Source organism: Mustela putorius, unplaced genomic scaffold (genome assembly GCF_011764305.1).
Source record: "Mustela putorius furo isolate JIRA1106 unplaced genomic scaffold, ASM1176430v1.1 tig00003834_pilon_pilon_pilon, whole genome shotgun sequence".
Classification (NCBI taxonomy): Eukaryota; Metazoa; Chordata; class Mammalia; order Carnivora; family Mustelidae; genus Mustela; species Mustela putorius.
The window spans coordinates 26849437-26873740 of NW_025421987.1; the positions used below are offsets into that span (position 1 = coordinate 26849437).

The 24304-nt window shown below is 35.2% G+C and overlaps 1 protein-coding gene across 2 annotated transcripts in view; it reads left to right on the forward strand.

Annotated features, from left to right (window-relative positions):
• TBC1D23 (TBC1 domain family member 23) overlaps positions 1-24304 on the forward strand; it is a 63963-nt gene extending 39659 nt beyond the window's left edge. The window contains exons 12-19 of one of the 2 annotated variants that reach the window (XM_004771930.3): positions 6968-7010; positions 8942-9051; positions 12421-12560; positions 13995-14039; positions 17524-17612; positions 19710-19845; positions 21604-21798; positions 22641-24304. In XM_004771930.3, coding sequence (XP_004771987.1) covers positions 6968-7010; positions 8942-9051; positions 12421-12560; positions 13995-14039; positions 17524-17612; positions 19710-19845; positions 21604-21798; positions 22641-22722 — 840 coding nt within the window. In that variant the 3' untranslated portion in view covers positions 22723-24304. The remainder of the gene's footprint in view (positions 1-6967; positions 7011-8941; positions 9052-12420; positions 12561-13994; positions 14040-17523; positions 17613-19709; positions 19846-21603; positions 21799-22640) is intronic. The other variant, XM_004771931.3, reaches the window with a different exon arrangement.

Here is a 24304-nt window from a genome sequence, read left to right on the forward strand (position 1 = left end):
TCATCTGTTGATGGACATCTAGGTTCTTTCCATAGTTTGGCTATTGTGGACATTGCTGCTATAAACATTCGGGTGCATGTGTCCCTTTGGATCACTACATTTGTATCTTTAGGGTAAATACCCAATAGTGCAATTGCTGGGTCATAGGGCAGTTCTATTTTCAACATTTTGAGGAACCTCCATGCTGTTTTCCAGAGTGGCTGCACCAGCTTGCATTCCCACCAACAGTGTAGGAGGGTTCCCCTTTCTCCGCCTCCTCGCCAGCATCTGTCATTTCCTAACTTGTTGATTTTAGCCATTCTGACTGGTGTGAGGTGATATCTCATTGTGGTTTTGATTTGTATTTCCCTGATGCCGAGTGATATGGAGCACTTTTTCATGTGTCTGTTCGCCATCTGGATGTCTTCTTTGCAGAAATGTCTGTTCATGTCTTCTGCTCATTTCTTGATTGGATTATTTGTTCTTTGGGTGTTGAGTTTGGTAAGTTCTTTATACATTCTGGACACTAGTCCTTTATCTGATATGTCGTTTGCAAATATCTTCTCCCATTCTGTCAGTTGTCTTTTGATTTTGTTAACTGTTTCCTTTGCTGTGCAAAAGCTTTTGATCTTGATGAAATCCCAGTAGTTCATTTTTTCCCTTGCTTCCCTTGCCTTTTGCGTTGTTCCTAGGAAGATGTTGCTGCGGCAGAGGTTGAAGAGGTTGCTGCCCGTGTTCTCCTCAAGGATTTTGATGGATTCCTTTCCTTTCGTACATTGAGGTCCTTCATCCATTTTGAGTCTATTTTTGTGTGTGGTGTAAGGAAATGGCCCAATTTCATTTTTCTGCATGTGGCTGTCCAATTTTCCCAGCACCATTTATTGAAAAGGCTGTCTTTTTTCCATTGGACATTCTTTCCTGCTTTGTCGAAGATTAGTTGACCATAGAGTTGAGGGTCTATTTCTGGGCTCTCTATTCTGTTCCATTGATCTATGTGTCTGTTTTTGTGCCAGTACCATGCTGTCTTGATGATGACAGCTTTGTAATAGAGCTTGAAGTCCGGAATTGTGATGCCACCAACGTTGGCTTTCTTTTTCAATATCCCTTTGGCTATTCGAGGTCTTTTCTGGTTCCATATAAATTTTAGAATTATTTGTTCCATTTCTTTGAAAAAGATGGATGGTACTTTGATAGGGATTGCATTAAATGTGTAGATTGCTTTAGGTAGCATAGACATTTTCACAATATTTATTCTTCCAATCCAGGAGCATGGAACATTTTTCCATTTCTTTGTGTCTTCCTCAATTTCTTTCATGAGTACTTTATAGTTTTCTGAGTATAGATTCTGTGTCTCTTTGGTTAGGTTTATTCCTAGGTATCTTATGGTTTTGGATGCAATTGTAAATGGGATTGACTCCTTAATATCTCTTTCTTCTGTCTTGCTGTTGGTGTAGAGAAATGCAACTGATTTCTGTGCATTGATTTTATATCCTGACACTTTACTGAATTCCTGTATAAGTTCTAGCAGTTTTGGAGTGGAGTCTTTTGGGTTTTCCACATATAGTATCATATCATCTGCGAAGAGTGATAATTTGACTTCTTCTTTGCCGATTTGGATGCCTTTAATTTCCTTTTGTTGTCTGATTGCTGAGGCTAGGACCTCTAGTACGATGTTGAATAGCAGTGGTGATAATGGACATCCCTGCCGTGTTCCTGACCTTAGCGGAAAAGCTTTCAGTTTTTCTCCATTGAGAATGATATTTGCGGTGGGTTTTTCATAGATGGCTTTGATGATATTGAGGTATGTGCCCTCTATCCCTACACTTTGAAGAGTTTTGATCAGGAAGGGATGTTGTACTTTGTCAAATGCTTTTTCAGCATCTATTGAGAGTATCATATGGTTCTTGTTCTTACTTTTATTGATGTGTTGTATCACATTGACTGATTTGCGGATGTTGAACCAACCTTGCAGCCCTGGAATAAATCCCACTTGGTCGTGGTGAATAATCTTTTTAATGTACTGTTGAATCCTATTGGCTAGTATTTTGTTGAGTATTTTCGCATCTGTGTTCATCAAGGATATCGGTCTATAGCTCTCTTTTTTGGTGGGATCCTTGTCTGGTTTTGGGATCAAGGTGATGCTGGCCTCATAAAATGAGTTTGGAAGTTTTCCTTCCATTTCTATTTTTTGGAACAGTTTCAGGAGAATAGGAATTAGTTCTTCTTTAAATGTTTGGTAGAATTCCCCCGGGAAGCCGTCTGGCCCTGGGCTTTTGTTTGTTTGGAGATTTTTAATGACTGTTTCAATCTCCTTACTGGTTATGGGTCTGTTCAGGCTTTCTATTTCTTCCTGGTTCAGTTGTGGTAGTTTATATGTTTCTAGGAATGCATCCATTTCTTCCAGATTGTCAAATTTATTGCCGTAGAGTTGCTCATAGTATGTTCTTATAATAGTTTCTATTTCTTTGGTGTTAGTTGTGATCTCTCCTCTTTCATTCATGATTTTATTTATTTGGGTCCTTTCTCTTTTCTTTTTGATAAGTCGGGCCAGGGGTTTATCAATTTTATTAATTCTTTCAAAGAACCAGCTCCTAGTTTCGTTGATTTGTTCTGTTGTTTTTTTGGTTTCTATTTCATTGATTTCTGCTCTAATCTTTATGATTTCTCTTCTCCTGCTGGGCTTAGGGTTTCTTTCTTGTTCTTTCTCCAGCTCCTTTAGGTGTAGGGTTAGGTTGTGTACCTGAGACCTTTCTTGTTTCTTGAGAAAGGCTTGTACCGCTATATATTTTCCTCTCAGGACTGCCTTTGTTGTGTCCCACAGATTTTGAACCGTTGTATTTTCATTATCATTTGTTTCCATGATTTTTTTCAATTCTTCTTTAATTTCCCGGTTGACCCATTCATTCTTTAGAAGGATACTGTTTAGTCTCCATGTATTTGGGTTCTTTCCAAACTTCCTTTTGTGGTTGAGTTCTAGCTTTAGAGCATTGTGGTCTGAAAATATGCAGGGAATGATCCCAATCTTTTGATACCGGTTGAGTCCTGATTTAGGACCGAGGATGTGATCTATTCTGGAGAATGTTCCATGTGCACTAGAGAAGAATGTGTATTCTGTTGCTTTGGGATGAAATATTCTGAATATATCTGTGATGTCCATCTGGTCCAGTGTGTCATTTAAGGCCTATATTTCCTTGCTGATCTTTTGCTTGGATGACTGTCCATTTCAGTGAGGGGAGTGTTAAAGTCCCCTACTATTATTGTATTATTGTTGATGTGTTTCTTTGATTTTGTTATTAATTGGTTTATATAGTTGGCTGCTCCCACATTGGGGGCATAGATATTTAAAATTGTTAAATCTTCTTGTTGGACAGACCCTTTGAGTATGATATAGTGTCCTTCCTCATCTCTTATTATAGTCTTTGGCTTAAAATCTAATTGATCTGATATAAGGATTGCCACTCCTGCTTTCTTCTGATGTCCATTAGCATGGTAAATTCTTTTCCACCCCCTCACTTTAAATCTGGAGGTGTCTTCGGGCTTAAAATGTGTTTCTTGGAGGCAACATATAGATGGGGTTTTGTTTTTTTATCCATTCTGATACCCTGTGTCTTTTGACAGGGGCATTTAGCCCATTCACATTCAGGGTAACTATTGAGAGATATGAATTTAGTGCCATTGTATTGCCTGTAAGGTGACTGTTACTGTATATGGTCTCTGTTCCTTTCTGATCTACCACTTGTAGGCTCTCTCTTTGCTTAGAGGACCCCTTTCAATATTTCCTGTAGAGCTGGTTTTGTATTTGCAAATTCTTTCAGTTGTTGTTTGTCCTGGAAGCTTTTGATCTCTCCTTCTATTTTCAATGATAGCCTAGCTGGATATAGTATTCTTGGCTGCATGTTTTTCTCGTTTAGTGCTCTGAAAATATCATGCCAGCTCTTTCTGGCCTGCCAGGTCTCTGTGGATAAGTCAGCTGCCAATCTAATATTTTTACCATTGTATGTTACAGACTTCTTTTCCCGGGCTGCTTTCAGGATTTTCTCTTTGTCATTGAGACTTGTAAATTTTACTATTAGGTGACGGGGTGTGGGCCTATTCTTATTGATTTTGAGGGGCATTCTCTGAACCTCCTGAATTTTGATGCTCGTTCCCTTTGCCATATTGGGGAAATTCTCCCCAATAATTCTCTCCAGTATACCTTCTGCTCCCCTCTCACTTTCTTCTTCTTCTGGAATCCCAATTATTCTAATGTTGTTTCGTCTTATGGTGTCACTTATCTCTCGAATTCTCCCCTCGTGGTCCAGTAGCTGTTTGTCCCTCTTTTGATCAGCTTCTTTATTCTCTGTCATTTGGTCTTCTATATCACTAATTCTTTCTTCTGCCTCATTTATCCTAGCAGTGAGAGCCTCCATTTTTGATTGCACCTCATTAATAGCTTTTTTGATTTCAACTTGGTTAGATTTTAGTTCTTTTATTTCTCCAGAAAGGGCTTTTATATCTCTCGAGGGGGTTTCTCTAATATCTTCCATGCCTTTTTCGAGCCCGGCTAGAACCTTGAGAATTGTCATTCTGAACTCTAGATCTGACATATTACCGATGTCTGTATTGATTAGGTCCCTAGCCTTCGGTACTGCCTCTTGTTCTTTTTTTTGTGTTGAATTTTTACGTCTTGTCATTTTGTCCAGATAAGAGTAAATGAAGGGGCAAGTAAAATACTAAAAGGGTGGCAACAACCCCAGGAAAATATGCTTTAACCAAATTAGAAGAGATCCAAAATCGTGAGTGGGGAGAAAGGGGATAAAAAGAGGTTCAAAAAGGAAGAAAGAAAAAAGAAAAAAAAAAAAAAGAAAAGAATTTTTTAAAAAAAGAAAACACCTAAGAAAAATGTAAAATATATATATATATATATATATTAGATAAACTAGTAAAAAATCATTAAAAAAGAAAAAGGTAACAGTTAAAAAAAAAATTTTACCCGAAGGCGAGAAAAAAAAAAAAAAATGAAAAAGAAAAAATTAAATTAACTGCAAGACTAAAAATAATCACAGGAAAAAAGCCATGAGTTCCGTGCTTGGCTTTTTCCTCCTCTGGAATTCTGCTGCTCTCCTTGGTATTGAAACCGCACTCCTTGGTAGGTGAACTTGGTCTCGGCTGGATTTCTTGTTGATCTTCTGGGGGAGGGGCCTGTTGTAGTGATTCTCAAGTGTCTTTGCCCCAGGCGGAATTACACCGCCCTTACCCGGGGCCGGGGTGAGTAATCCGCTCGGGTTTGCTTTCAGGAGCTTTTGTTCCCTGAGCGCTTTCCGTAGAGTTCCAGAGGACGGGAATACAAATGGCAGCCTCCTGGTCTCCGGCCCGGAGGAGCCGAGAGCCCAGGGCCCCACTCCTCAGTGCGCCCTCAGAGAACCGCGCCCAGTTACTCCCGTCTGCCTGACCTCCGGCCGCGCTCCGAGCTCACCGAGCCTGTGACCTGTTCAAGGTAACACGGAGCTGCGAGCTTACTGTCGGCTCTGTCTCTGTAGCCGGCTTTCCCGTTCCAATACCCGCAAGCTCTGCGACACTCAGACACCCCCGATCCTTCTGTGACCCTGCGGGACCTGAGGCCACGCTGACCCCGCGTGGGCTTCGCCCCGGTTTAGCCTCTGGAGCGATGTCCCTCAGCGGAACAGACTTTTAAAAGTCCTGATTTTGTGCGGCTGCTCCGCCGCTTGCCGGGAGCCGGCCCCTCCCCCCGGGGTCTATCTTCCCGTCGCTTTGGATTCACTTCTCCGCCGGTCCTACCTTTCAGAAAGTGGTTGTTTTTCTGTTTCCAGAATTGCTGTTCTTCTTCTCTTCGATCTGCCGATGGATTTTCAGGTGTTTGCAATCTTTAGATAAGCTATCTAGCTGATCTCCGGCTAGCTGAAGCAGTCTCAGCTTGCTACTTCTCCGCCATCTTGACTCCTCCCCTCACATTCAGGTTTTACTGCTGCATTTGCAGGTTCTGTCCTTGGTATTCCCTCTAAGTTGGTAATTAGATCTAGAGACTTGGTCAGGGACAGGAAATCCTGGGTGGTATGAGTTTTCCTCGGGAGGGACATACTGCCCAGATATCTCTCTCTCTCTCCCCCTCTTTTTTTTTTTTTTTTTCTTTTTAAGATTTTACTTATTCCAGAGAGAGAACACAAGCAGGGGGAGGAGCAGAGGGAGAGTGAGAAGCAGACTCCCTGCTGAGTAGGGAACCTGACGTGGGGCTCGATCCCAGGACCCTGGGATCATGACCTGAGCTGAAGGCAGGTGCTTAACTGAGCAACCCAGGCGCCCTGATCTCTTTTTTCTTTATGTCGTATTCTTTCTTTGCCATTGTTTATTAGATCCATTAATTTTTTAAAAAAGATTTTATTTGTTTATATGATAGAAATCACAAGTAGGCAGGGGGGGGGGGGAGAAGCAGGCTCTCCACTGAGCAGAGAGCCCAATGCAGGGCTCGATCCCAGGACCCTGGGATCATGACTTGAGCTGAAGACAGAGGCTTTAACCCACTGAGCTACCCAGGTGCCCCTAGATCCATTAATTTTTATAGTAGTTTGTAAAATGGTAACATTCTATTATTTCTTATTCATAATTAGCTCTAATATTCTTTATTTCTCTTTTATGAAGGACACAACACATTTTAAAAGCTTTTAAAAACTTTGCTAATTATATCCAAAAATATAATTTAAGTGGTTTTGGTTTGACTCTTTATTATATTATTGGAACTAGAATACAAATAAAATCATAGTCTTGGTAGTAGCTATGAAGTTGTCCCCTTCTTTCCATCTTAACACCAGACCTTAAAATATTTAAGTTAAATGTATGTTTATCTTTTTGTCAGCTTCCAAAATGTTAAAGAAAAAAAGTCCAGAAATCTAATGTATAACTTCATATTACATTTGTAAATGTTTATAGGACTATGAGAGGTTTTAATTAAATTGCATTTTGGAATAATTTAAGTTTTGGTTTTTTGTTACAGAAAAACAAAGAATATGTGAGCATCGCCAGTGGAGGATTTATGGGTAAGTTTTTAATTTATTAATCGCTTTGCCTCCGCTTTTCAGAGGCAGTTCTATCACCAGACCTGATTTGTAGTGACCAAATTAATTAGTGAATAAACTCTCTCTTAAGTCATTCTGTATTTTCAGAAAAGGCAAGGCAAGCAGGACATACAGATAACAGACAAACACGATAGACACTTTAAATGAGCAAATATTTAATGGAAGTTTATTTCAGTAGATATGTTTAACAAGCTTGTATTTGTAAAAAGTAATTTTATAAAGATGTGAGAAAAACTGTCTACATGATTTGTCTTTATGGAGAAGGTGAAATGGATAGGACTGGGAAACAAAGGTAGGAGGAATACTTTTCATACTCTCCTTTTTGTTATGTTTTTATTTCATTTTTGAGCTACTTGAAATTAATAGCTTAAAAAAATATGGAATGGAATGGAATAAAGGAAATAAACTGACATTTTCAAATCTTCAGACTAATATTTGGTAATCCAGGATAGTAAAATAATTGCCAAATCTCTGCAGGCAGAGATTTGAGAATTTGTGAAGGATTAAGTCAGGGTAAAAGCCTGTCTTTTTTACAGTTGATGTTATTTAAAGATACAACCTTGTGACCGGTAGATAAATAAGTCCTGGAGTACTGTAAGTATAGTGAACATAGACAGTAGTACTGTATTAAAATAAACTTGCCAAAAGACTAAATCTTAATTATTGCCACCATGAAAAAGAAAGGGTAATAATATGATGGATAGAGGTGCTAACTATTGCTGAAATGGAAATCATATTATAATATATAAACCAAACATGTTGTATACTTTGAATTTTATACATTGTTATAGGTCAAATATATTTCAGTTAAGAAATAAAGAGCCTTTAATAGTAAAATCAAATTAGTATTTGTTGAATAGTAGAGTCATGAGCTTGAATCATGAGAGCCTCATAAGGATTAACTTTTGACCTAATCTTGTGTTATAACTTGGAATATGATAGGTTAGGGTCTCTTTCCTTTGATCTGTTGTGATACTAGCAAGGATTATGATGATTTCCTACATATCATGGCCTGATAACTAGCATCCTTTGGGGTTTACACACAGAGTGATCTAAAAAAGGGGTATTTTAATAAGTAGTGTTAAGCAAGTACTGGCCTTAGCCCCAGTGTGATTTATTAGGAATTTTGACAGCAAAATACAGAACTTGGTTATTAAGCTTATTATCAAAAGTATCTGAAAAGCAGTCTTATTTTTCTTAAAAAAAATTGTTATTTATTTAAGAGAAAAAGAGAGCACATGAAAGCAGGATGAGGGGCAGAGGAAGCAGCAGATTTCTTCCCCACTGAGCAGGAAGCCTGATGGCCGGACCTCAGTTCCAGGATCCTGAGATCATGACCTGAGTCAGAGGCTGATGCTTATCAACTGAGCCACCAGCCTCCCTGAGATGCAGTCTTTTATAGTATAGTTTAGGTTTTAGAAGTTTTTTTCTAATTATGGATTATTTCTTTTTCAAGAATCTCTCCATAGCAATTAATGCATTCTTTACTGTGGGAAAGATTAATTAGATGTCTGTGATAGAACAAAAGCTACCATAGGTTTTCTTTTCATCCTTTATGTCATAAAATTGTTGCTGAGATTATCTCTTAATACTTAAAAGATTCCATTCCAAAGAGGAAAACATCAAGTCTGTATATAGTTACTGCCATCTTTAAGGTCAATTATGAAAAATTGTAGTTGTACAGAGGGCTTTAGAAGGAGAGAAGGAAGGCTTTCTGTAGCTTAGAGTCCTTCATTCCTTTCCTGAGGTACAGAAAAAAGTACCTGTAATTAAATCTTTGGATCCTCTTTCATTCAGCTATGATATGTTTATTAAATTCTCTGGTAAAGAATCTTTCTAAAGAGGGGTTGGTATGTGACCTGTTCTTTTTTTTCCTTCTTGTTTATCTTAAGCACTGCAGCAGCACCTGGCAGACATAAATGTGGATGGACCAGAAAATGGATATGGCCATTGGATTGCTAGTACCTCAGGCTCAAGGAGCAGTATCAATTCTTCTATTGATGTAAGTGTATATGTAGAATATGTCACCAGATTTGGGTGAATGCCCAGAAAAGGTGACTAAGTGTTAAACCCTCACCATAATAGAAATGGGGTCAAAATATTTCAAACACGTAGAGTTTAGAGGAGTCGTTATTGCAGGGTTAATGTAAGGATGGAACAGGCCTGCACATCTAAACTAGCTAGAGTTCTGGAGATCCACCTGCTGAATTCAGATTTCTCCCTATCCAGATGTAGTATGTTATCATGTAGTGACCATTTTCTGCCTCAGCTTAGATATTGGTGGAGATAATACTGAGTCCTGTGACTAGCTGGGACTCCCAAGTGATCTGGTTCTAGGACTCTCCCAATTAATGTGAGCCAAAAGAATACTGAGGCTTATGGTCACATCTCCTGCAGACCATATTTGTACCCCTCCCCAACACAAATTTACATGATTATAACTTCAGTCCACCCACATTTGAGAATGGGCTGGTCAGAAGGAGATAAGAACTGATTGCGAATCCCATTATATTTGATTTTTAGTTATAAAGATGTATGTTACTACTACAAGGTTTTCCTGTAGTGGGTAAATTTACTTTTCACTTTTCTGTGCTTCTTCAGAAATATTTGCACAGTAAGTCTTTGTGCTCTTTCAAAAATATTTTATGTCAATTGAATTAGATGTCATTACATATTTTCAGTAATAGTTCACATTTACCTAATGATCATTCTTTAAAACAGAAATAAAAGGAAACTGCAATACAGGTTATGATTATTACTAGCTTAGGTTTATCAGTCTGACTTAACTTGATGTTCAGGTTTTATCTCCAGAACTTACATTCTTCATGATCTCCAGCAAGATCTTTTCAGCTCTGGTTTCTCTATCAGTGCAGTTGAGATGATAATAACACAACTTTCTTCATGGTGTTGTGAGGATTAAATGTGCAGGTGTATGTATTGTGTTGTATGTGTCGCATATTTAATAGCAGTTATTATAAAATTATATCTGATTAATTACCATTTATCTTTAGCCATATAGGTCAAATCATATTATTGTCAAATTATTAGCAGATAAACCTCTGAAATTTGTTTTCAACAAATTTGTTGCTTATATGGTATGAATTTATGATGGGTAACTAAAGAAATGTGTCTTAGAGTAATCCTCTAGGTATCTAAGAGCTCTTCACGTGAGATCACCATTTATTTAATAAACATTTTCTGTTTTTATTTTGAATAACTAAATAGTGTTCCACTGAATGGCTGTATTATAATTTATTCAGTTAGTCCCCTGTTTTTGAATATTTATGTTGCTTTTAGTCTTTTTGTGTTATAAACACTATTATAACTAATTTTTGTAGTAGTATATTTACATATGCCATGATTATTTAGTCCTAGGAATAGAATAACTCGACCAGAAGATTATATATCAGAATTCTTAGAATTCTACATTGTCATCAGATTGGCCTTTAAAAAACATAATTTTTTTTTTTTTTGGAAGATTTTATCTAGTTATTTGGGAGAGAGAGAAAGAGAGTGAGCATGAGCATGAGGTGGGGAAGGGAAAAGGGCAGAGGGAGAGAGAGAAGCAGACTCCCCACTGATCAGGGAGTCCAGTGCAGGGCTGGATCCCAGGACCCTGAGGTCATGACCTGAGCTGAAGGCAAATGCTTAACTGACTGAGCCACCCAGGCTCCCACCAAAAAAACATTATTTTAATTTATATTGCCATCCATAGTGTTGGATAGTAATTCTGTTCAAGTTCCTGTTTTCAGATATGAAAAATAATGATTGAGACCTCTAAAGAAACTTAAAAAAAATTTTTTTTTAATTAACATAATATATTATTTGTTTCAGGGGTACAGTTCTGTGAATCATCAGTCTTATACAATTCACAGCACTCACCATAGCACTTACCCTCTTAAAGATGTTATATAGTATATTAAAAAGTACCAAAGAATTTAATTTCCTTCATCAGTTTAGTTTGGTTTCAAATTTGGATATGGAAATAGAAATATGGTTTTTGTGTTATTTAATGACTTCTTTCTCTTAAAAATTGAAATGACGCATGTTTATTTTCACAACATCTGTAAATTTGAAAAGTATAAAGAAAAATAACTGCTATTTATATTTTCGTATTTTGAAGTATTTCCTTCAAATGTATATATATATATATATATATTTGAGGGAGGGGGAAGGGCATAGGGAGAAGGAGAAATAGGTTTCCCACTGAGCAGAGGAGCCCAATGATGGTGACACAGGGCTCATCCCAGGACCTTGGGATCATGACCTGAGCTGAAGGTAGACACTTAACTGACTATGCCACCCAGGCGCCTCACTATTTTATACTATATATTAACTAACTGTAATTAAAAGAAAAACTTAAAAAAATTTAAATGCTTATTTAAAAGCATTTCTTTTTTTTTTTAAATCTGTATAATTTTCCATCTAATAATACCTAAATCCTAGTGCACTTTCTAACTATTTCCTTTCTTAAGTTCTAAAGAGTAATTAACAGACAAAAGATGGGCATAATTCTGATATCTCTTGCCAACTAGCCCTTTAGGGAATATGGAGCAATTTCGTTAAACAGTTTAAGAATTACACTCACACTTATTACATTAGGTACATAAAAATAATTTTTCTTGAGAAATTAAAGGCCTAAGTGAAAATATTTAAACAGCAAAAATTTATAAGGAATAGATGTTTAAAAATTTAGCCACATGAATGATATCCTGATTGTACTTTTGATTATTTTTATGGTGTAATTGAAGTTAAGAAAAGGTCAGTAATTTTATTTCTTACTGAATAATGAAGGTAGTTTCAGACTTTACACACTTTATATGCAACATATAGCCTCATTTTTCTATTTCTCATTCCTGTCCCTAAAATTGTTTTGTCTAGTGTATCAGTCTGTTGGGGCTGTCATAACAAAATACAACCAAGTAGTTCGCTTAAACTTAAAAGAAGTTAATTTTAAAAGAAGTTAATTTTCTTACAGTTCTGGAGGCTGCAGGTCTAGGATCAAAGGATTGGCGGATTTTATTACTCCTCAGGCTTCTCTCTCTGGGTTGCATATGACTGCCTTCTTGTCTGTCTGGGTGCACATGGCCTTTTTTCTGTGTTTGTACATCCCTGATGTCTCCCCCTCTTCCTATAAGGATGCTAGTCATACTGATTTATATATGACCTCGTTTAACCTTAATTTGCTTTTAAAGGCTCTATCTCTGCATACATTTTCTGAGGTGTACTAGAATGAACTTTAACATATGGACACAGTTTAGTCCATACCATCTAGATAACCTTTAGCAGTAATGTCTCTGCTAATCATTAGGAGAGCAGTTAATTTATTAGTAAGGTTTTTTTGTTTTTGTTTTTTTGTTTTTGTTTTCAGGGTGAATCTTCTAATGGCTCAAATGATAGAGGAATGAAATCATTGGTAAATAAAATGACTGTTGCTTTGAAGACGAAGTCTGTTAATGTCAGGGAAAAAGTTATCAGTTTTATTGAGAATACATCAACTCCTGTGGATCGGTGAGTTGCTTATATGGTATGAGTTTATGATGGGTAACTAAAGAAATGTGTCTTACAGTAAGTTCTAGTTGAATTGAATGTGTTCTAGAAGAATCATAAAGTATATTTTTTAATTAGATAATTTCAGTTTTCATTATAATGACAGAGACGTTCTTTATTGCTGTGAAATTTGACTATTACTATTTCTCTCTCCTGATCAGAATGAAACTCAGATAATGGTACTGCCCCTTTATGCGGTTCATTAAAAAAATATTAAGATGCTATTGTATGTATTACACTTCATGACTGTTTCCTACATGTCAGATGGATGAGAACTATCTGCTAAATGCAGTAATCTCAAAAGAGGAGCTTCCTCTTCTCTAGGAATTTCTAACCTAGAAAATTTGGTCATGTCAAGTAAAGCAAAAACCCATTTTCTTTCTTTCTTTTTTTAAAATTAATTATTTTTTAAGTAATCTCTACAGCCAACGTGGAGCTCAAGCTCAACAGCCCCAGTGTTGAGAATTAGCTGCTCTACCAACTGAGCCTACCAGGCATCCCAGAAACCCATTTTCTTAGTTTAAGTGTTTAGATCTTCATAGATTTGTGTTCACAGACTATAAGTGACCCTGTTTTCCCATGAGTTACAAATGAAGGGTGTAGCTAACAAATGATAAGCTTCTGAATGTGTGTTTTAATGCTTCTTACTGGAACTGTAGAGTCCTCAGTGTTTTTTCCTCCAATAGTAGTCTGGTTGATTTTTCTTGTTCCTGCAGTTCAAAACTAACCTAATAATTCCAACACAGAATTTGTTGCTAAGCAAGCCTAATCTGGAAAGTGTGTTATTTCATTTCAGTCTCATGTCTTCCATGCAGTGTCCTAGGAAAGTTGAAGTGTTTGACTTTAAGAAATGAATGTCAGAAATTTATTATTTGCCACTTTTTAATTATAGCACATATGCATACAAAAGTACATTGTTTCCTTTAATAGCAAAGAAGTGAATAGGTTATTTTCACAAATCCAAAAAAACTGTGCCTGTCTAAAATGGTCCACTGATAAATAATATTTAATATTTAATTTTATAATACTTATCAAGCCTAAGAGTCTTTTTTGCTCGTTAAAATTGTTCGCAAAAGCCTGTAACTTTTTTACTTTAAAGTTAGTGCATTCTGAACTAGAGTACTATTGCTAAAATTTTATAGCATGAACATATAAACTTTTTTTTAAATGAACTAATGATAACTGATAATGATAACTTGAAAAGACTTGTTTTTGTTTTAAAAAAATCCTTTGAAACTAGTTTTTCTTTATTTTTCTTTGTACTTGGGATGATCAAAACGTTTTCTTTATAATGTATGCTCAGGGCTAGAAAAAGTGATTATACTATATTTTGTTTTAAATCCATTGTGTTTTTAATAATCATTTTGTTCTGTCCTCTGCCTCAATTTGCTATAGAATGTCTTTCAATCTTCCTTGGCCAGACAGAGCATGTACAGAGCGGTAAGCCAATGAGTAGAGCAGCTTTCTGGGACCATCCTTTTCCTTTTTAGCATGCCTCATGCTTTCTATAAGCCTCCCACTGTTAGCTAAAATTTCATGCAGCTGTTTAAAATGCTAAACTTTTCTTACTCTGCTTTTAGGAGTGTGTGATTTTGATTGAGCTGTATTTGTTTTTTGCTTGATCATTTTTTTTTTCCTTGCATGCTGCTTTGTATGTCCCATTCCTCAGATAAAAATCAAGTACATTCAAATCCATGAACTTTTATTCTGAAAGAGAGGAAGGTGAAACAAAGAAAATACTTAGTCTCAGAGTGAGCAGGGTGGTAGCTTTGGAAATCATATGCTTCCATCTCCTGCCCTAACACTAGAGAATATTACTGAGAGAAGGCACATGTCATGATTCAAAATTATTAGTTCAGGTTTGTTATGTAATTTTTTCAAAAGATTTACTTATTTATTTCACAGAGATTACAAGTAGGCAAGAGAGGCAGGCAGAGAGAGAGAGAGGAGGAAGCAGGCTCCCTGCTGAGCAGAGAGCCCAATGTAGGGCCAGGACCCCCGGGATCATGACCTGAGCCAAAGGTGGAGGCTTTAACCCACTGAGCCACCCAGGTGCCCCTTGTTATGTAATTTTACAATCTTTTTAAAAAATATTTTTAAAATTAGATATGTGTATTTAGGTTGGTGAATAAGCATATATAAATCAGTTCTGAAGAACCACAGTTCTTTGGTTTTCCATGAAAGAAATTAGTTCATGGGGTACATGTTAATGTATAAATGCATCTCTTCTCTGCCCCAGTAAGATGCAAGTGTAAAGTTAAAATATCTACTGGATCTTCAGTTAGGATGCACAGAAGAACTTTATTAACTTCATACTTTTATATGGCTTTACAGTTTTTATACCCACAGAATTTTTCTGCAGTTTAGAGTATCAATTACAGCAATATCTATGGACATTTTAAAAGAAACTCTAGTTTCTTTTTATTTATTGATTTATTTTAGAGCATACGAGTGAGGGGAATGAGGTGGTGGGGGAGGGAGAGAATCCTCAAGCAGACTCCCAACTGAGTGCAGAGCCTGACTCAGGGCTTGATCACAGAACCCTGAGACCATGACCTGAGCTGTAATCAAGAGTCAGCATCCCAACTGACTGAACCACCCAGGCACCCCTCTAGTTGTATTTTAAATATAAGTTAAGCTTTGGAATAATGGAATTGACTTTTTTTTTTTTTGTCATTTTAATGTTTTCGGTATCTAGAAGTAGCATTTTTAAAAGCAGTAGTTTACTCCTAACTTGTTGGAAAGAGTTTTTATTTACTGTGAGTGTTCCTGGCAGTGCCAGTTTTAGAGCTTCTATTACAGTTTTATCTGAGACTTTTAAAGGTAGTTGCTTCTTTTAAAATTATAAGCTATTCTGTGAATCACCTTTCTACCTTCTCTTATTATAGGACCATTGAATTAGTCTAATTTTAACTACCAAGTTTTCTTCCAAATTCTTAAGTTTTTAAAAATTTAAATAATCTTCTTGTTCTACAGACAAATATATCTATTTCAAAAACAGAATTTAGTGAAAGTTAGAAAGAACTGGGTTTCTTCTGAGCACAGTAAATAAATTGAAACCTGGCCATACTATATTACAGATGTTTTTGTTATTACTTCAGCTAAAAATGTATAGTATACTGCTTTTTAAAGAGTCCAGCCATTGAATTCCATTAATTTTTAGCCAGTTTGTTAAGAACTATTTCAGTAATCTTTATAGATTTTATAAAAAATGCATTGTATTATAAATCTAGAAAAGTAATGAATAGCTTTAAAACTTTTTTTTTTTAAATTTTTAGTAGATTCTATATCCAAGGTGGGGCTTAAACTTGAAACCCTGAGATCCAGTCACATCTACTGATTGAGTCAGCCAGGCTCCACCCCCTCCTATTTATTTTTGATTTTTGCTTTATTTATACTTGCCTTCTGGATCAAGCATCTACTGTAAACATCTTTGTTTCTGTGTTATGTCTGTTTAATTATGTTTTACTATCAGGAAAGAACCAATAATAATCTCATACAATTTTATAACCTAGATGGCACTAAAGTATATTTAGACAAAGCTATATTGTCTTTGTCTTTTACAAGAAAACTCAATCTATGTTTCATAGTTGTTTACTTATTTCATTTTCTCTAATGAGCATAGTTTAATGGATAATGGATAATTTTATATTAGATATGTTTTAACCTAAAATCAAATGATTTTATGATTTAATTTAAACTACTATGTATGATTAATTTATAATTACCAAAGAATGTTATATGTTCAGCTATCAATTGATTTTTCTAATGAGGTTTCTGTTGAAGAAAGTTATTTTGGGAGAAATAGGTTTAAGCCTATTTCAATAAAATTGGGTCATGATAAGATTTTTTATTCAAGATCTGTATTAAATTATTTAAAATACAGATTTAATCTCTATATTCTGGAAAAATTGAATTTTAAGATTGATTAAAGACATGTAACTTGAATTTTTTCCATATTGGACTACCTCTTGATATATGACTCAAAAAAAGGCAGTTTTTCTTTTATCATAGGTAATCTTGATGGAACATTTATCTTACAAATAACATAATGCTTTTTCCCCAGAAGCATGTACTTTGTTGAAATATTTTAATTTTTCTTTTTGGTTTGTTTGAGATTACCTAAAAAGTACTGAGGTATAAATTTTTATATTAAAAAGACAGAGGTCATACTTGTTGCAGAACTAATCAAATTTGAGTTTACTTGTTCTTTATGCTTCTGCTACTTAAAAAAGAAAGATTAATTTTTATGGTTTATATACATTTGTATAAAAGAAGTAGCATGTTTCTCTTACAAAAGTAACAGTAATAAAAGAATGGGAGTATTATAATGTGAGCATTGGGTAATGTATAGAATTGTTGAATCACAATGTTGTCCAACTGAAACTGTGATTAAAAAAAAAATGGGAGGAAAAACCCCAAGGTATTTACTCCCATATGAGGAAGACTTCACACTTTCCTGGAATTTGAATATTTGGTTCCATAATCTGTTTTCTCTAACAGACGTGCTATATGCCAGGCATTATTCTAAGAGCTTTACAAAATATTAACTGATTAAATTCTCACAGTAACCCTGAAGGGTAGATATTGTTGTTATTACTGTTTTGGAGATATGAAAACAGAATCACAGAGAGGTTAAATGACTTATCTAAGGTTTTAATATAAATATTAACTTTTTTTTTTTTTTTTTTTTAGTTTTACAGATCGAAAGTGTTCAGTCTATTAAGACACAATGCCACTTTTGCTAACATATTTTCCTTACCTTGTTAGAGTTTCCCTAACATAACTATTCTAAATAGCATGATATATGGGGGCTAAGGACAAAGAATATGTACATTTTATTTAAATATTCATATGATACTTGGTGAAAATCTTTGGTAACTACTTAAGTGATGATTTGCCTTCTAAAATTCTTTGAATATAGGCATGTGAGCAGCAGTGACAGAGTGGGCAAGCCTTACCGTGGTGTAAAGCCTGTTTTCAGCATTGGGGATGAAGAAGAATACGACACAGGTGTAGTAATAACACTTATCTGTAGATGCTTTTCGCAGGCACTAGCAGTGATTAGAGAGAGCATTCTGGGGCTAGCCAACAACGGCTTTCAAAAAAAAATTCTCTAGATTGGAGAGTCTGTAGTTTTTCTACTAAGAGTTTGGTTTTAGACATCTTAAGTTACGCCTGTTAGAATTCAAGCAGAAATGATGTGTAGGCAGTGGATTATAGGAGTCCTTAGCCCAAGAGAGAGGAGGTCTAATAAACTAATGATGATCTGGGAATTATCAGTGTTGAAATAGTATTCAAGTCCATGGGATTTGATTTAAATCTCATTAATCCATCCACCTAGGAGATTGAGAGTTGTGCGTCAAAAATCAGAGAATTCCAAAATTGAGACATCTGGAAAGAGAATTGGAGGCAGTATCCTAAAGGGCCACAAGATGGGGATATTGTGCCAGGAAAATGTATCATTCTTGGTGGTTGCCTTTTTATTTTAAAAATAATTTATTACCTCGGTTCATAATACTGCTGCCAAGATTACGGTGGTTAAGTAATCATATTAATATTAATATGTGTAGTGGTTAGGAAAAATAAAACAGTAAACGTACAAAATAAGAGGAAAAAACCTCCCAAATTTCGTCTTGCTTTTTCTGTTTAGTAATACATGTTGCGTATTTTCCATCTTAGCCCATATTCCACCATTGTAAGCATACCATAATCTATTTAATCATTTTTCTCACAATTCACATGATAGTTTTCCTTTTTTTTTGTCTCAAATGACAACAGATATTTTTATACATAGAGCTATCTGAACTTTTGTAAGTATATACAGAGGGTATATTCTGAGCAGGAAGATTGTTAGATTATAGGGAACCACATTTGACAAGTTTAATAAATATTGTAAAATCCCCTCCCAAAAACTTACATTAAGGTAAATGAAATTTTCTGTGTGCTATTTCTAATTGTTTCTTTTTATTCTTGCCTCTCTTTTTGTTGCTATCTTCTTGTTATTTTATCAGTCTCTAGCTCTCCCTGAATATTTCTTCTTTTGTTAACAGTTTTCATTTGAACTATTTTCATTCCTCTGAGAGGTATATGGATGAATAAATTATGGTATAATTTCATGTGTCATGTATTTGCACATATATTTTTATTAGGGAAGTTGTACAGTAATGAAAATGAGAAAACTGGGGCTCTATGTATCAACATGGATAAATTTTACAGTGTTGGGAGTGAAGAAGCAGTTGTGGAAGAATACAGTCAAACAGTCTGCTATTTATATAAATGTTACTTAAAGTGCAAAACACTACTGTATATTGTTTGAGGATATTCATGTATGATTAAAGGCAAGAATGGAACCATAATCAATAGTCACTGTTTCTTAGTGAACAAGGGAGAGGAATGAGAATGGGGAGATACATATAAGGGTTCTACTTTTTATTTAGGCTGAAAGTGTATAGATATATGAAATTTCCTTTTTTATTATGTCTCTTTATATTTTGAAGTATTTCTTTAAAAGGGAGGAACATTTGTAATTATTAACACTAGTGACTATAATTCCCCTTTGTTAAATTAGAAAAAAATAATTAGAATGTCTTAAAATTCTGCATGAAAAAGGATAAAAGACTAAAGAGATTTTTATTTATTTATCCCAGGATGGATTTTCTTGTTGTTTTTCTTAAAATTGAAACCAGCAAGAGAAAAGGAACTCTGCCATCTTTGCCCTCAAGATAGGTGCTTATTATTGGACAATTCAGCCATCTCTCTAGGGTCTAGACATAGATTAGAGTCATGTTACATAAAGCAAAAGTTTTGAAATTCCTCAGATAGTTGTCTTTTAAAAATTTATTTACATTATTTATTTTTTATTCACGTATAGTTGACACACAGTGTTACAAGTGTATTCTTAGTATTTTCATCTGACTTTCTTACTATGTGGCCTAATGTTTGAAAATAGTATTTCTGTATTATGCCAGTGGCATAAGGAAATACAGTAGCAGGATTAGAATTGTTTTGTTTTTCAAAATATATGTTTAAAATATTGAAATCTTTTTCAGGCTCTTAAGAAATGTCTCATTTATAAAATTGGTAATTCCCACTTTTAATTCTCTGTAGATGAAATTGATAGCTCTTCAATGTCAGATGATGACAGAAAAGAGGTTGTAAACATCCAGACTTGGATCAACAAGCCAGATGTCAAGCATCATTTTCCTTGTAAAGAAGTTAAAGAAAGTGGACACATGTTTCCTAGGTACTTTTTAAGAAATGCCTTCTGCTGAAATAAAATTAAATTTAGTTAATAAAAAAACACCTGCAAAAGAAATTTTCTTTATGCAAGTATAAGATATAATTTCACTTTGTCAACTTGTATTATATGTTCTTATTTTTATTTTTCTTTTCTTTTTTTTAAAAGAATTTATTTGAGAGAGAGAGTGTACAAGTGGGGAAGGTGCAGCGGGAGAGGGAAAAGCAGGCTCCCCACCGAGCAGGGAGCCCAGTACAGGGCTTGATCCCAGGACCCGGAGATTATGACCTGAGCCTAAAGCTTACACTTTACTGGCTGAGCCACCTAGGCACCTCTACATGTCTTGATTTTAAGAATATTTCTTACGGGGGCGCCTGGGTGTCTCAGTGGGTTAAAGCCTCTGCCTTCAGCTCAGGTCATGATCCCAGGACCCTGGGATCGAGCCCCGCATCGGGCTCTCTGCTCAGCAGGGAGCCTGCTTCCTCCTCTCTCTCTCTCTCTCTCTCTCTCTCTCTCTCTTCCTGCCTCTCTGCCTACTTGTCTCTATCTGTCAAATACATAAATAAAATCTTTAAAAAAAAAAGTATTTCTTACGTATTTTTTATTTTGAAAATTTTAAGCAAAAAAGTTGAAGGAACAGTACATTGAACATCTTTATAGTTTGTTTTCTCTATCTGGGGGAATAGGTGGTGGAATAGGATTCTTCTCTTAGGTTCATTGGATTTTAATTTCTATTTGTACTACCCCATCTTTCCATTTTTTATCTATATATAGGCACAAGAATATACACAGTTCTCTTTTGTCAAGCCATTCAGAAGAATCTTACAGATATGACACTTTACTCTAAATGCTTCAGCATAAGTCACCCAAGAATATGAGCATTATAACTCTTCAAAAACCTTAAAATGAGCATCATTCAACATACAGTTAGTTCACACTCAGATTTTTCAGAGTTCCCCCACAGCACCTTTTATAGTCTCTGGTTTTTTTTCTTCCCAATCCAGGATCTAGTCATGGTCTACACATTGCATTTGCCATTAATCGCTTTAGTCTCATGCCATGTCCAACAGTACCACTACCCTTATCAGCACCTCCCCTTTGCTCTATGATGAATGAATCCTGAGGCTAGGCCATTTATTCTGCAGAATGTCCTGCATTCTGGACTTATCTGATGCTAGTCTTATTGTATTACACAAAAGCGTATGAGTATATCCCTATAATAAATGAACTGAGACACAAAGAGGGGGACACAAGCTGAGACACAATAATTCTATGCCCATTCTATGTTCAAGATCCACTTACAGAATATTATAAAACATGTAAGGCAGCCCAACTACTGCTTAGTGGTCTTCAGTGTAGAGTATATACTGTAGTATAGTGAGTGAGAAGAGTTTATGAGTATAGATAGTAACTCTGGGAAAGTTTGAAAAGTATTGTCTTCCATATATCATGCAGAGTAGATTCTAAAAATATTATTTTAATGATTTCTAATTGTATTGTAGTTTTTATTATATAAAATATAAAACTTGCTTTTATATAGTTAACAGGATTTTCTGTTAATAAAATACTAATTTTTCATACCATTAAAAGGAATTTAAAAATGTTACTGGGTACCTTTTTGTTCTTAGGTGATCCTTTGTCTGTATTCTTTAATTCAAAAGTAATTTCATCTAGATTGAATATTTTTTATTGTGTTAACAGCTGTTTTGCATGACATTTCTTTAAAATTCTTCTTGTTTTTTAATGTTTTTTTCCCCTCTCAAGTCATCTGTTGGTTACTGCAACACACATGTACTGTTTAAGGGAGATTCTTTCACGGAAAGGATTGGCTTATATACAGTCTCGACAAGCACTAAATTCTGTAGTTAAAATTACATCTAAAAAAAAACACCCTGAGCTAATTACCTTCAAGTATGGAAACAGCAGTGCTTCAGGAATAGAAATCTTGGCAATCGAAAGGTAAGATTTTCTTAGGATGATGTTATCTGAATTGTTGAATTAGTTCATTATTAAACATAGTTTGTTTCTCTGTTTGGGGAGTAGGTGGTGGACTAGCATACTAGAGCCACTTTTATCAGCATTCTTTGCTGATTTTTTCCTTCTGTATCTTTAGTCATTTGTGGCTAATCAGCACGTGGTTCCAGTGAGTGCCATAGCTAATTTCATAAACTTTTTGACTGAAGGGCCTTTAAATAATCTGTACCATTGCTGCACTAAATGCTGGTTTGTAAACAGGTAGGAAGCTTGTTTTAGAATATAAGTCAGTGTTTCTGTTTTCTTTCATCAAAAAAATTCTTGCTTTGAAAATGTGTCAGCAAAGTAAGCATTGTCCTGTGTTGTATATTTAATTTACAATCTGGTATAAATTCCTTCTTGTCTTAATGTGGACCAGTGACAAAGAGTTCGTGTACTGGCACCAAGAGCTGTAGGACCACACTGATCTCAAAATTAAACCATCTTTGTAATCTTTTAAAAATGTGAACCCCAGAGGAGTTGAATGACTTGCAGATCTTCACACCTAGCTTGTGATCAGACCAAATATAGCCTTCCTGACTCCTGATGCGTGGTTCATTACATGTGGCTGTACACTATATGAAAAACCATGTAGCTTTGACATTTAGATTTTCTTTCTTTCAAAATGTGCTTTCGAGTGTGTATTGGATAAGTTATGGTAAATATGAGGATGTGTCTGCTTGCTTTGTAGGTTAGGAAGGCTTCCCACTGGAAGTGACATCTAAACTGAGTCCTGGAATGAAAGCAATTTATATTAATACATATGTATATTCTTCCCCCCCCCCCAGGTATTTGATTCCAAATGCAGGAGATGCTACCAAAGCCATAAAACAACAGATCATGAAAGTTTTGGATGCTTTGGAAAGTTAATATAAAAGAGAATTACTTCAAAAGAAATTAAGGCAACCAAGAGAAAGAAACAAGGACATATTTTCCTGATTGAATACTAACTGAGGACCTTTCATTTGCTCATGGGGGTGCTTGAATTGCAGGTCTAAGTATGTGTGAATTATTATAATCAATTTCTGAACAGTTAAAATTTTTCTTAAATTTTCTTTTGCATTTTCAGTTTTGTAAAATGATTTATAAAGGTCAGTTATTAAATGACTTTGAAGTAACTGACCCTACGCCCTTATGAACTAAGGGTACAGAATGCAGTTCTGTTTTGAAGAACTGTGTTTTAAAAAGGGAACATGTATCACTTTCAGATTTAAAAAGACCCATACACATATATACTTGCAATGTCTTCAATGAAAATTAGAGATAGAATTAGCTGAAGAGACCCCTTTAATTGCTACATTTAGTTTATCCACCGAGCAGTATCAGAAACTGAGAGTATTACATAGATTAACAGCTTGCTGTTTCTGTCCTTAAAAAAAGTGAAATCTTTTCAGTGAAGTGGATGAAGATTCCAGCCAACTCAGAAATGCAGTCCAGTTAGTGAAATGTGAAGCATCAGTATCTAAATCATTTTTTGCATCATTAGCTAATGATTTGAACACTGGGTGCTTCACATAATAAACTTCATCCTAATGGTTTCTAAGGAGCAGTTAAAAGTATAATAATAAGTAGGTAGGCATACTAAGATTAAAATAAACATTTTGGGGACAAGAATTGTACCTATAAAAATGTCATTGGTCTTTATTACAAGTGGAATATTTGATTTAGGATATTTCAGAAGGGTATTGTACACACATTGATTTATCCTTACTGAGGTTATGGTCTGTGACCACATTAGTGTCCACTTAAATGAAAGCCAAATAATAAGAGAGCTATATAAAGTACAGTTGTTTTATCATCTCTTTCCAAATTTTTTTCCTCTTCTTTGGTTTTTGTCTTCTCTTGCTAAAGTTCTGGTGGTTTGAAACTATTTTTATTTTTTAATATGACAAAACTAAAAAGTGATCTGCTTCATTTTGCAGCTTTCTCAGTTTAATTTATTGAGGTCTATATTAGACACATTTGGTGAGAGAAAATCTGGGAACATGTTTGGGGCTATGGAATGACTCCTTATAAAATCTTTATGGGAACTAGCAAATCCTAACAATTTACCATGTCCTAAAATATAATGGATTATCTCTAAGGGGTTGATAGGAGAAATATTTAGATGTACTCTATTTATAGCCAGTTATTGGAAATCAAGTGAATAACAGGCAACATAGTTCAAGATATTTTATTCTAATATCTAAATAAAAACCGTTTACTTGAGTGGTTGAAGACATTTGCATGAAATTGCACCTGGTGCAGTACTTGATATTTATAACTCTACCCACGACGGTTGTATTGCATTTTTCTTATTTTCTTTGGCACCCGCCCCCTTTAGAAATGCCCTGAAGTCTCCATTTTTTGCCCATTTCAGCCATGGGACTTTTTTCATAATATTAATGTAAAGATGTTTGTGTTACTGTTTATAAATTACAATTGTAAATAAACCAGTACAGTTTGCTCATAA